We start from the raw sequence: 13434 nt of genomic DNA, 5'->3' as shown, positions 1-13434 counted from the left end.
AGTGCTCACACGACTGCTGGCATTGGCCTCCTGGAGAGGGAGTTCTCGAGGGCCATTGTTGATGGTATTTGGTCTACTCTTCCATGCTGGCCAAACATCTGGCAAGAGGTGGGAGAACCACCGCTTTACCCCACCTCACGCGACTTGCCGATGGACGAGGGTGTGGAGTGCACCCATTGTTTGTTTGTGTTTAGTTTTGTTGTCCTTCTTTCGCACCTCCGATTAGTACGTAGGGTGCAAAAGAAGTCCAACGTGCGTGCACACGTTGAACTGCTGGGTTGGACGAAGGTGGATTTAAGAAGTTGCACCAGCGTTTTAACTGCCATGCTGAGAGATCAAATTGGTGAACTCTGAAAAAGCAAGTCCGATGTGCTCACCTTGACGCCACAACAGCCGACTAAATAATGTTGAGTTTATTTATCCAGTGAGTGAGGAAAAATAGGATTCTGATCAAGTTGGGCACACGTGAGGATTAATTAAATTAGAGCTGGAGCATTGTTGGCCCAGACGCTGTTGTAGAGGTAGGGTGCAAGTCTCGGGACTGTCCGACAGAAAGGTGCACCTACATGAACGAGAGAGAAAATAAAAATCTGGAAGTTAAGCTCACGTGAATTTGGGGAACACTGCTTTGGTCCCCTTCCATTCACGTCAATACGTTAACGGCTGCCACACTCTTCAGAACAAAACAGAGACTCGGCGCTGCACCGACGATGTGAAGGTGGCAATGAACAGCGACACCACGACGTGTGGTGCATTGTGGGATCCGCCGTATTACATTGAGGGCAGTTGGCACGTGCCGGGGAAACCTGAAACGCGTGTCGGCTGTGGGGGTGCGCTCGTTTGTTTGACTGGATGGATGGGGGTTTCACTCGTGCGTGGCTGTTCTTGACGATTTTTTTTTATTTACAGGAACAAAATAGGGGCTTCCCCACTGTCACAGATTGATGGCATATTGATAAGGAGATAAAATTGCACCCGGAGGTGGGTGGATGGCATAGGGGTCAGAGGACTGAACCGACACCGTTTAGAGGCTGGGTTCGAATGCAGGTCTCGGTGACTTGTGATTAAGCCGAGTTATCGAGTGTAGTGATTTGACTGCACAAACAAAAACTCGCATTTTTTTTTACTTAATTTGAATAAATCCCATCAGTGGGAATTACAAAACATTGGTTTGGCCGCCATGTGACAGACATTTGTTTGTAGCAAGGCATGTTGGGAAAGTGCCAACCGCAGTGAGTGGGCCTGTCTCTGACACCGAGTCCCACGACATGTCACCGATGGCACAAGTGGAATACAATTGTGACAAAGACAAAAACTATTTTTTTAAATGTTACCCCCGCATATATATTTTTAAGGAGACAATGAAATCAGTTGACGTGCAGGTGCTATCGGTAGATTGTTACATCGCCGGATAGGGAGAGATGGTCACAACTTGTGGATGCCTTCAACCAACAGTGGATAGACCCCAGCTGACGATGTTAATACGTTGGGTTTTTTGTGTGTTGGGATGTAACTGAAACGCAGAGCCGAAGGAGGGTGGCATGACCCTTGCCCTACGGTGCCACCCCCAACAGCGCACCGCTCGTGACCCTTACCGTACCGTGCCCCCCCCCTTCACCCCCCGCAGCGCACCGCTCAAAGAGGATGCGGATGAAGACGAGTGGCGGGGACGACGCTGCACGGCGCGGCGACGGCGGCGGCGCCGGCTCCTCGACGCAGGCGCTGGTGCAGTGGGACCCGTCGGTGCGCGACGGGCGCCTCACGCCCTCCTCCGTCCCCAGCGGAAGCAACCTTTTCGGCAGCAACGTATCGGGGCTGTCCTACTCGCCTTCCATCCTCTCGATCCTGCAGCTCATCGAGCCCGAGGTGGTGTACGCCGGGTTCGATAACAGCCGCCCCATGACGGCCAACTACCTGCTCACCAGCCTCAACCGGCTATGCGAGAGGCAGCTGGTGCCCGTCGTCAAGTGGGCCAAGGTGCTGCCCGGTACGTGGGGGAGGAGGAGGAGGAGGAAGGGGGGTGGGGTGCGAGGCCCGCGCTTGGCGTGAGAGAGCGTGGGGAGGGGTAGAGGACATCTGCCGCACATTTGCTGCTGTGCAGTTGTTTGTGTAATTTGTCTCATTTGCGCATTGCTGTTCAAGCTCCGTTGGTGTTCGGTGTTAACTCAGCGTCGCGGAAACTGCGATGTCACGTTCCCAGCTCTTGCACTTTTCCTCATCCAGGGGCTAATATTGGGAGGATTCATAGTTTCACCCCGCTATGTAACCAAGAGGAAAGTGTGGCGGTTTATCCTGTGCGTTTCCCACTCTCGCGTGGCATGAGGACATTTTAAAGGTGCCATTCTCATTTGGATTTTGCAAATTTTCGTGAGATTTCACATTAAAAATTCAACCATGGCGGCAACCCCACTTGTGGCTGTAGGGTGTGACGATACCTTTTTTTTACGAATATTCTGCTGAAAATGAGCAGTCGGCAAGGTTGAGAATGATAACCCTTCGTGTTAGCAAGCATGCATGAAAAAGCATGTTTTTTTATAGTAATTTTAAACTGTCGATGCAGTTGCTCACTCGGAGACGCCCGGGGGTGTTTTTGCAGCCACAAAAATTAGCCGCTCAAATATATAGGCAGTTTTTAGCTTGTTCCCACCACACCATCAGGGTTTCTTATCCGGATCATCGTTTTGGAGATAGATTCAGTGTCCGCTGATCCTAATCCCCTCCCTGCATATGGAATTAAGAACCAGGTAACAGTTTTCACAATGTAAAAAAGAAAACGTGTCAGCATTTCAGTCGGTCACACAGTGGGTCTTCCGAGCACAGTGGGATTTCCTTAAGCGGGGGTCACACTGTGGACCGGTTTTGACTTTGGGAGTCCCATCAGCAGAGCGATGCCTGGTGAACAAAATGCTGCTGCTGGGCTGCTTGAAGTTAAAGGCAAAAAGGGGCCTCATTTTTTCCCATGAAGTGATGAAAGAGAAACCGGTTTGGCTGCTTCAGCAAATCCCACTGGAAAACATTTGAACGATTGGCTGATGGACGATTTTTTTAATTTGATTTTATTTATGTATTCATTGCCCACGTTTTCATCTTGGCAGCAGATAATACATGAGCTCCGTTACTGTCTATTATTATTTGTGACCTTTTTTACCTGTTTGTTACTTTTCTTCTTATTCACTTTATTCACTCGGCTCAGTTGCATCTCTCAACAGCGCCATGAGTGAGCGTCACGTTTTTGAGACAAAGTATCCATTCTTAACCTGTGCAGTGCAGCACGTCGCCCCGTGTGTTTGAGAAGAGCCCGTGGAAGCAGATATCACCGATTGTCTCAGATCCATTCGAGGGAACTCTTGTTTCTATCCACACACCACAAATGTTTGTCACGTGGCCTTCAAACTGATATGCTTTTGATCATTCTCAGAGCTGGAATTTAACCAAAATAAGTGAAAATCAAAGTTTAATTTAATTATCTCCTTTGTTCATTGATGACCGTTCTGAAATCACCAACTTGACTCCATTGAGAAGCCGGTTTAATTTTGAGCATCTACCAAAATTCATGCCCAGGATCTTGGTGCTCTGCTCCTTGAACTGACCAGCCACCTCAGTGCATTGCTGTTGAAGCATGTTGTGTCATCCAATGCTCATAGAGTGATTACGCTAAGGTACCTGATCTCAGACATAAGTATTGTCTGTAATGACATTTTTTCGTTCGTTAATTTCACCATTATTTTTATTTGGTTTATTCAGCTTTGATAACCTCAATAAATGCTAAAATGTAATATTGTTTTACTTCCATCAATTGAGAGACCCGCTTGCTAATCTGCCAAAGTCATAGAATTTTAATTATGCTGCTCCGATAATTACTTCACCAAATGTAAGGCTGTCATTTGCGTTGGCAATTTGCGGTACTGCCGCCACATCGGCAAGCCGGCACTTATCACCAAAGAGCCGTGTCAGCACGCCCCGTGCTTTGTGTCCAAAAGAAAAGATTTGCATAAAATGAGCACGGAAGACTAATGAATAAAATAATCTGCAGCGTACATCCCCCCCGCCCGCCCCCCTCCCGTAGATGGGGTGTCTTCCTGAATCTCACACCGATTATTTCCGTAAATGCTCGAAAAATGTACAGTGCCACTTTCAGGTTGCGTTCACCGAATTGCGCTTATCCCAGATTTTCTCTTTGAATGGCACGGCGAGAAATCAGTCTCTTGCCGGTGCGGCTGATCGTGGTTTTTGCTGCTCCGTGGGCCACCTATTTTTCTTATTTTATTTTACCAGGTAAGGCCCACTGAGCTATGTAGCTCCTCTTTCAGAAGCTACCTCGCCACAAATGATAGCTCAACGAAGTGGCTTATCATGTGGATAGTTACAGCAGCCATACTCTGAATGCATGTTTCTAAATGTGGAGGGAAAAACCGGAGAAAAATCCAAGTGACCACGGGGAGAACATGCAAACTCCAAATATACAGTGATCAGGGTCGGGATAAAACCCACAATGTCCTGCATACCAGGCGAGGTAGTTAACATCTCGCCACCGTGGCGCCCCTTATGTGCACGGCTGTGCTTCGCAACAGACTGGCCGAGGCAAGAGGCAGGACAGCCGTATTTACGCATCATACATTGTGACCCCCTATGTCACACACGGAATGCTGCTGCAGTGATATGTAATGCGGGCGTAAACGGCCCTCCGGAGGTGACGTCAGGAGGGGAGGAGTTAGGTCACGTGGGGGGGTGAGGGGTTAGGCTATAGAAGGAGGGGAACCGGAAGAGGACGGGGGGTGACGGGGAACCAAGAACGGAGAGAGGCCACGAAGGGCGAAGCGGAGGGTGGCGAGATCGCCACGAACACGGGGGAGCGAGGATCGGCACCGTTGGCCAGCGGTGACCGACCCGAAGCAGCGAGGAGGCTGCAGTCAGCAGCGGGGCTGCACAGAGAGTCAGCAGCGGGGCTGCATACAGAGTCAGCAGCGGGTCTGCATAAGGTAGCAGCCAGAGGGTCTGCACATAGGGGTAGCAGCGGGAGTCTGCATAGAGGTAGCAGCGAGTCTGCAGGGAGGAGGTTACAGTAGATGAAGCAGAGAGTCAGAGGGAAGAAGAAGCTATAATAGCAGTGAATAGCCGGGGGCTACAAATACAGAGTTATAACAGAGTGCCGTGTGGGTGAAGACGAGAACCCAATAAAAGACACGAAGACAGAAGGAAGTGTCCGAGTCCATTTATTACAGATATAATAATGAGTTCACTGGACTGGGTGATAACCAGAAATGTCCACTCAACAGTATCAATGTGTGGATACTTAAATCTTTTCCATGACATCTTGCCAGTGTAGAAGAGTATGTGCCGACGTCCCTCCTGTGAGGGGCTCGCTAGAGCTCCCTCTAGTGCAGACTTTTTCCGCGAGCAATGGCATCGGCAAGAAATTTCAGAGCAGCGCATTTTAAGAAAGTCACATGAAGCGTTGTTTGATGGGGCCCGCTCGTCCACTCCATCTTTATCGTAAATGTATCGGTATCGATCGTGATTTACGATCAGAAAGCGGAGCAATTGAATGTTGTTAACAATGGTGATGACTCTGGTTACCCCGATAAACACTGACGACAGCCAACACGATGTTGAGGCTCGATGGTGAAGCGCTTCCTGATAAGATAGGACCTGGGTAGAAGCTGCAATGCGCAGTCTGTGCAGCTTGCTGCCGAAGCATCGAAACAAGAAGTAGATATTTTACCCACATTTCTATTTACCTCATCCATAATCGATTGGAGAATGACAGTGAATGATGCACCATGGAGGATCGGAAAGCGACTGAGATCAGATCCTCACCGCCTGTGTAACTCGGCAGTGAGATGCCCAGAATATGAAACTGGGACATTCTGGGATGGCCTCTGAGTAGACCGACGGGCATCGCTTAGACATCTAAATGCTGGCCCATCCCAGCGGCCTGAGCGAGGGCCCATGTGGGGGAGGATAGTTCTCTCTCTCTGGGGCCAAAGTTATCCTCCTTCGAGCAAAGTTTGTGGTCCGTAGCACGAAGGCTGCACTCGTTAACCGCGCGCGCCTTAACGGAGCGACAGGGCGTGAAGAGCCACAGCACACAATAACAAACAGTAGCAGGTTGACCAAATTAAACACACACAACTGCGGGTGTTTGATTAAATGCCGGCCTTATGGGATTGATTGGCACTTCTGAGAGCCGTTAAAAATGTTTTGTTGTTGTTGCTGAATTCATATTTTTCAGAATTAACTGAAATGTTTCTATTGTAAAATGGGATGAAATAACAAATATAATCATCATAAAAATAATTTATAGCGCTTTGTCAATTCAGTGCTGATAAATGCGTCTCCGTGCCTTTCGGTCCTGAATCCCATTTGACAATATTTAAAATATATATGCTTACATATAAAAATATTGACATTTATACAATTTTTATATTTCACCATGCTGGGTCAGTGTGGCTTGGAGAGGAATGAGTGAGGGGCTCGGCATCAGTTCAGATATCGGTCTCCACCGATATTGTCTACGGCGGGGTTTCACACTCAGACGGTCAGGTCCATAGCTCAGTGTGCTAACCACTGCGCCACCGTTCCACCCCGTAAATTAAGATCAACGATCCTCCCGTTTATGCCTGGATGTTATTGTAGGCTACCTGTGATGCATGCAGCTTACAAGCTGGGCACAGGGCACTAAGTTACGGAAATCCATTTAACAAACAATCATCCATCTGCACACGGATTACAGAGAGGTAAAGTCCCTTAACAATAAAATAACCAATTACATGCATGCTGTATGAGTAATTACTCCTTTGAACCATAAGGAACTGCAGTATGAAGTAGGTGATGAACATTGGCTTAGAAGAGGGAAAAAAAGTAACTGGAATGCCAACATAACTAAGTAAATGAGCCATTCACATATTTTTCATATTGGCCAGGCCAGCTGTTACCAATACAAGAAATGAGAATTGCACTGAACATCATGAATAATTGACATTTGGCTCACGCCGCCTTTACTTCTGACACCTGTCGCACACACTCGATGGAAAACTCGAATGGTTTGTCCTGGAAAATGGGTGGAGAGATCAGGTTGACCCAGATGACTTCACAAACTAACGGGACCCGTGGCCACTCCGGCATTCAGCGTTGGGTTTTCACGAATGTACATTCCGTTGATGCCACTCTTCGTTAATATGTCAGTGACATCAATTCATCGTGCAGTTTGTTATTGACGGTCGCTTGAGAGTACACGGAAGCAAGACGTCTCTCGCTGCTGGCCTGGAGAAAATTGCAATAAAAAATGTTGTAAATAGAATAACAGAATATCTGTGCTTATGTGAGCACCACATCTCAAATAAGGAAAGCAAAAACAGGCATGTGAACACAGTTTTGTTTCATGCATGTATTAAAAGGTAGCATTCATCATAGGATTTAAAATCTTGACAGGGCAGGATGGTGGGAATCGCTGTCAGATCTCGAAGAAAGATGCAACCGAACAATCAAACAGTTGGCTATTTTGTTCTGATGAGTCCCAATAACGATGAAACTAGTAAAGAGTTGCCTTTTATCTTCTGCTGCCAAAATGAAAGTGCTGCATTCCCGGCTCTCTTGAGCCTGGCGGTCATCGCATGGCTGTGTGCAGAATATGTTCAGAGGAGTCACTATCAATTGTTCATTCTTTCGTCAAGGCCTACTGGGATTCCCGTCATGTTTTGCTGTTGAATACAGCACCTTCACTTCCATCTCTTATTGTGTAGACAAGTACCCGAGGTGCGTGTCCCGTGGCTACCCCATACGAGTTTGAATGTCCTTTAATAAGAAAAGTTATGTTTTTTTGTCTTTTTCCCACCAATTTTATTCCAATTGTGCTCTTGGCGTCATGAGATAAAATAATAATATAAATAAATATGGAATGCTCACAGAGCAGCACATTATACCCATTGCATTGATTGTAAGATTTGTATAATGCCATGAAGGTCAAACAAAGACAAACATGCAAAGGTCTCCCGTATACCCTACATATGGCGTGCTATTAACAAGCACCAATTAAATCTGGCGGCACGGTAGCAAGCGGGTGATTTGGCCAGCACCATGCCCGGCAGCCTCTGCCCCCCACAGTGCTGATGTGTACACACAGCACCAGTAGTTTATTTAAGGCTGAGTCAGCCTAGAAGGAGGCCCAAGAGTGGTTCAGATATTCATCACCGATGTTGATCAACCCACACGTCCACAAACACAATGTCCCCCCCCTTCCCGCCACCATGCAAACATGGATATCACACAAACAACACAACCATCATGAGTGCGGAGAGGTTTATATTTAGGAGGTGTGTCATGAAACAAGAGTGTGTGTTGATACGTGTGCAATGTTGTGCTGTTGGTCTCCTCCCGCAGGGTTTAAGGAGCTGCACATTGACGACCAGATGACGCTGATTCAGTACTCGTGGATGGGCCTTATGGCCTTTGCCATGGGCTGGAGGTCCTACAAGCTCGCCAACGGGCAGATGCTCTACTTCGCTCCCGACCTCATCTTCAACGAGTAAGTGTTGCCACACTCCAACGGCAGCTGGCTGTTGCCATCTAGTAGGCCTCATTTAATCAGCTAGTCCTAGCTCATCAGTGCTTCCTAGTAGGCCTCATTTAATCAGCTCGTCCTGGCTCATCAGTGCTACCTAGTAGGCCTCTATTAGTCAGCTAGTCCTGGCTCATCAGTGCTACCTAGTAGGCCTCATTTAATCAGCTAGTCCTGGCTCATCAGTGCTACCTAGTAGGCCTCATTTAATCAGCTAGTCCTGGCTCATCAGTGCTGCCAAGTAGGCCTATATTAGTCAGCTAGTCCTAGCTCATCAGTGCGACCTAGTAGGTCTCTATTAGTCAGCTAGTCCTGGCTCATCAGTGCTACCTAGTAGGCCTCTATTAGTCAGCTAGTCCTAGCTCATCAGTGCTACCTAGTAGGCCTCAATTAGCCAGCTAGTGCTGGCTCATCAGTGTTACCTAGTAGGCCTGAAATGATTCGCCCCTGATGATTATTTTAATCTTGAATATTTGGGGGTCCCACATTTTTTTTAAAGATGATTTTATTTTGGTGCATTGCAGCACAGGGGTCCCCCGTGAGGTACTTTGTCCAATGCTTACACATTGAACATTAATTGTACATTACTTGAAAATCGTGGTTTCCCACATGCACGATCTAATGTCTCTTTTTGTAAGTGTATGTGTCGCTACAACCCCGACAGCTGATGCAGACTCCTATGGATGCATGATTCTTTCTATAGTTCTCTTAAAACAACTATCGCAGGGCAGATTACTTTAGGTGAGAATTTACTACTTTAATGAGCCAAGAATGTCTGTGTGTCCCGCACGTGACGTCACTCCACGTCGGCCAGCCCCCCTCATTAATAATCATGAGCAGGTGACGTATAATACATGGACCCCCCCCCCCTTCATTAATAATCATGAGCAGGTGACGTCACTCCACATCGAACAGCCCCCCACATTAATAATCATGAAGAGGTGATGTCGTCCAAATGGACACCCCCCCTGCCATTAATAATTATTAGTGGGTGACGTCACTCCACATGGGGGGGGGGGGGGCGAGGCGCCTCCTTCCCCCTCCTCGGCGTCAACTCACAACCCTCACTACAAAGGCAGAACCCTCACGTCACGTGATCTCCGTAACGCTGTTGAGACATCAAAGTAAAAAGGACGTCATAGTGAACACGGGGTTAAAACCTTTAAATTAAATACGTCTGTATCATGGCGGCTTTACAAATTGCACACTAATTGATGCAATGAATATCTCACGTCGCGTTCTGTTTTCGCTTGCAAGTTTCAGATTTACTGAAATACACCCGTCCTTGGACGGGCAAAAGGCGAGTTTGTGTAATATGTGATTGCAACAGTTAATAATCGATTGGTTTTGGCAGTTTATTGATGGTTGAGTAAAGGGAGTAAGCTTTTATAATGGGGGAAAAAACATCTTGGGACTTGGTTTTCATGTTTATAGTTTTCCTAAGGTCATGCTTTTTATATTTAACGCTAGCACCTTTTCCCAAGACTCACATTTTTTCATTATTTTACTTGGCACTATTTTTATCGTACAGTATATTTTTATTGCTGGTTTGCTGCCATTTTTAGTCATTCTATTTTAAAAAAATTCTAAACCGTCCAATTTTCGGGTCTTGATCACAAACAGATATTTTGTTGTACCTGCGTTCAGCTTTGTGAAAATAAACAATTAATGTGTTCATTCACTCGTTGAGATTAACGGCTTGAGTTATGAAATTAATAATGGGACCACAGGAGAGAAAAGTAATTGGATGAATTCATGGGTAAATGGCTCTGTTAACGACTCGCTCAGAGAAAAGGTCTCAGACGGACTGATTTAGCAACACGGATGGTAATACCATCTGGAATTGGATGACACTTATGTGCATGCCAGCCATGCGTTTATAGTATGGACACAATCATTGCTAAACACTCGAACGTCTTGACAGTCACTGGGCGCCCTTTCCCGTGAACAGGTTTGTACCGCCACAGTTTTTGCTCGTTGGATGCGAGCGATGTTCACAGGAGGCATCAGCGAGGGCCACTTTGAGCATCGTAGATGGACACGCTCACCTCGCCCCAATCCCCCCAGTATTAAAATCGGTCGTCAAAAAAATTAACAAAAAATTGTGAGTCAACTGACTGTCTTTCGCACTTTAAAAGCGTAAAACAGCCAATGTGGGGGGTTGATGAAGGGAAGATTTTTCATTGGCGCTTCACTGACACGCATCCCCCACATCAGGTGGTTCAATCTCCTCCCTTATATGAAAAGAAAAAGTTCACAAGTATTTGACGAAACAGGCAGTACAAGACGTCCTGATCATTTACAGCGAAAAAGAGTGATTCATTATATTCGTGAAAGGGATTAAATGTTAACCGTACACGGTTATAACATCAGCTGCTGCTGCTCCGTTGCCTTAGGTCAGATCAACGGGACATCAACCGCCGACTTGATTGGCACCGAGTCGCGCACCTCGTCCGAACCATCGCGCCACATTCGCCCCAAGACATCTAAGGCCACCTTTTGAAGTCGTTTGGCACCGACAAATAAACTTTGACGCGACGCTGCCCGGAGATTACTGCGGAAAAAAAAAGAACACGCGTGCACACTGTGGGTTTGCGCAGGGCAGTTGAAATTGTTGGGCAGATGTGGACTTTTATTATCGCTGACTGTGACGCAACTCTGAAACCGCGGGCGCGGGGCCCAACTCTTTTATTTTTTTGCAAGTTTTATGATTATTCACGATTGTGTTTACTCGTGCAACAGCATCATTGTTTCCACTGGTGGCTTCGTCGGTTTTCTGGCCATCCCTTTTACTACGGTTTGCGTCGTAATATTAACAACAACAATAGTGTCATTGCGTAGCGTGGAGCGGCGGTTTTGTTTAAAATATATATATATTTAAAACGTAACATAGTCATGTAGCGAGCGTGCCTATTAAATTGTTAATGTGCAGATCTTGGCAGAAATATCACTGCTTGCTGAAGCAGCAGTATTAAAATTGTACTTGTGTATGTGTGTATATATGTGTGGGGCGCTATGTGAACATCTCAAAAATTAACTAAAGTTTGTAATTATTTGGAGGGAAATGACATTTAGCTCCTGGTAATTTTCCATTTGTTTCTGTGCCTTTGCTGGTTGCCAAGCAGCATGTGAATTAAAATGATGAACATTTTTTTTTTCATTTAGGTCACCGTGACACACATGCGCACGAAACCTAATCTCCTCCATAATCTCATTTAGCGGCCTTTTTAGGAATATGGCTTAGAAGTCCACAACTTAAACAATTTACACAGCACGACTGAGCAAGGCTATCCATCCATCCATCTCTTGACATCCCCATAACTCAAGAGTTCATGCCCGTGACAGCTGTCATCTTCAGCGTTGCTCGTGGAAAGTTTCATCCCGAAATCTGACATTGTCCCACTGACTGATTCAATTCCTCGTCCCCTCTTCTCTTCCATAGCAACTTGCAGAATCATCATAACCCCCCAAAAAAAAAGAAAACTGTTATGGAGATTCATCTTCGTCATACTTCGAGCTGTTACCCTCTTAGGATGTGTCCTGCATACACTACCTCATCACACAACACATTAACTGTTGCTTGTTATCATTCTCTCTCAGCATGTCCTTCATTATTCTTCTGATCACACCAGCTTACTATATTGGGGGGGGGGGGGGGCTAGGAAGATTGGGATCAGTTGCAAAACAAAAGTAAAAAGCAAACACAATGACTCGTGGAGTCGTTTATCTCCCTCGCTCTTTCCTGGTCACTGCCACTGTCCTTTATTCAACCAGCCCAATGAGGTCTGATTGTTTCTCTTGCAACGTACATCTGGGTCACCAAGGAGCTGCCAAGCTCTGTTGGAAGTTTGTCTAGGAGCTTGGTGGACGGTCAACCATTGGCATGTGGGCTACAAAGCGGCACACAAAGGACGGCTCTTGCCAGTCGATGTAACGGGGACTTTTAAACACGCCCGCGATGGTAAACAGCTCTCACTTTCGTAATTTCGAACAAATGACCGTCGAACTGCAACTTACTCCGGGAACACCCCTGTTGTCTCCCACGTTAAGCCAAGCACTCATTAGTGGAATTGGCCAAGTATCCATGAATGCAAGAAACAGCCCCCCCTCCCGGCCCCAGCCCTGAAATAAACGTCCTGAGACTTAGTAAGGCTCTCCTGGGCAAATGAAGGAATCCATTCAATGATGCTTTGTTGGCAAGTATATTGAATATCAAGGTCATTTATTCCGCTGTGAATATTTAAAAGCTGGGGAGACAAGTCCCAAGCAGCGGTGAGCTCTACTCACACGTTAACCCCATCACGGCAGTGTACTGGTTGTGTGACCTTACTGCTGATGCGTGCACATCGTACCGCGCCGTATCCGAATCTCTCTCTCACCTACTCACAATGCTTGCGCCAGTTTCTAGGAATTAGGAACAACCAAGAGTTGGCGGAAAAAAAATATGAGCCGTATGTGTGTGTGCATGTAATTTTGAGGACATACTTATCCCGCTTTTAGTGTTTAGATAGACCCGCAAATTAACGGATTTGCGAGAAGAAAAAAAGATAATTGGGTTTTTGGCAGCTGCTGCATGCGCCGCGTATTAGCACGGTTGGCTACGTATGGTGCGAAAGAAGTCCCAACATACTTATGTACATTTCAAGCTTTTGCCACTGTTCTTCACTAAGGCGGATCCACGCACGCAATATCGCTGCAATCCATAACGCATCTGCCATCGTCTTGGATTTGTTGAAGGACCTTAACATGCAACTATGACATCATCTATGCGAACTGTTGCTTACATGCCGTACAAGATAAGAAGACTCATGGCGGAGGCACCAGTGCTCGTGGAGTTTTGCCTTTTACTGCGCACGCCTCACGCTCGGACGATTCGG

General features: G+C 46.6%; 1 protein-coding gene across 2 annotated transcripts in view; it reads left to right on the top strand.

The window, feature by feature from the left end:
* The window catches only part of LOC133350072 (mineralocorticoid receptor-like), a 125412-nt gene that overhangs the window by 87372 nt on the left and 24606 nt on the right, over positions 1 to 13434 (top strand). For both annotated transcript variants that reach the window (XR_009756011.1, XM_061564065.1), the window contains exons 4-5: positions 1628 to 1987; positions 8380 to 8524. Coding sequence is in view for 1 of the 2 variants with exons in the window: in XM_061564065.1 (XP_061420049.1) it covers positions 1628 to 1987; positions 8380 to 8524 (505 nt within the window). In the remaining variant the exon portion in view is untranslated. The remainder of the gene's footprint in view (positions 1 to 1627; positions 1988 to 8379; positions 8525 to 13434) is intronic.

This window comes from Lethenteron reissneri, chromosome 32, assembly GCF_015708825.2.
Source record: "Lethenteron reissneri isolate LAM-NWPU_2019-01 chromosome 32, ASM1570882v1, whole genome shotgun sequence".
In the NCBI taxonomy this organism is placed as follows: Eukaryota; Metazoa; Chordata; class Hyperoartia; order Petromyzontiformes; family Petromyzontidae; genus Lethenteron; species Lethenteron reissneri.
Note: the sequence above shows the minus strand (reverse complement) of the source record. Positions and strands in the feature narration are given on the sequence as shown.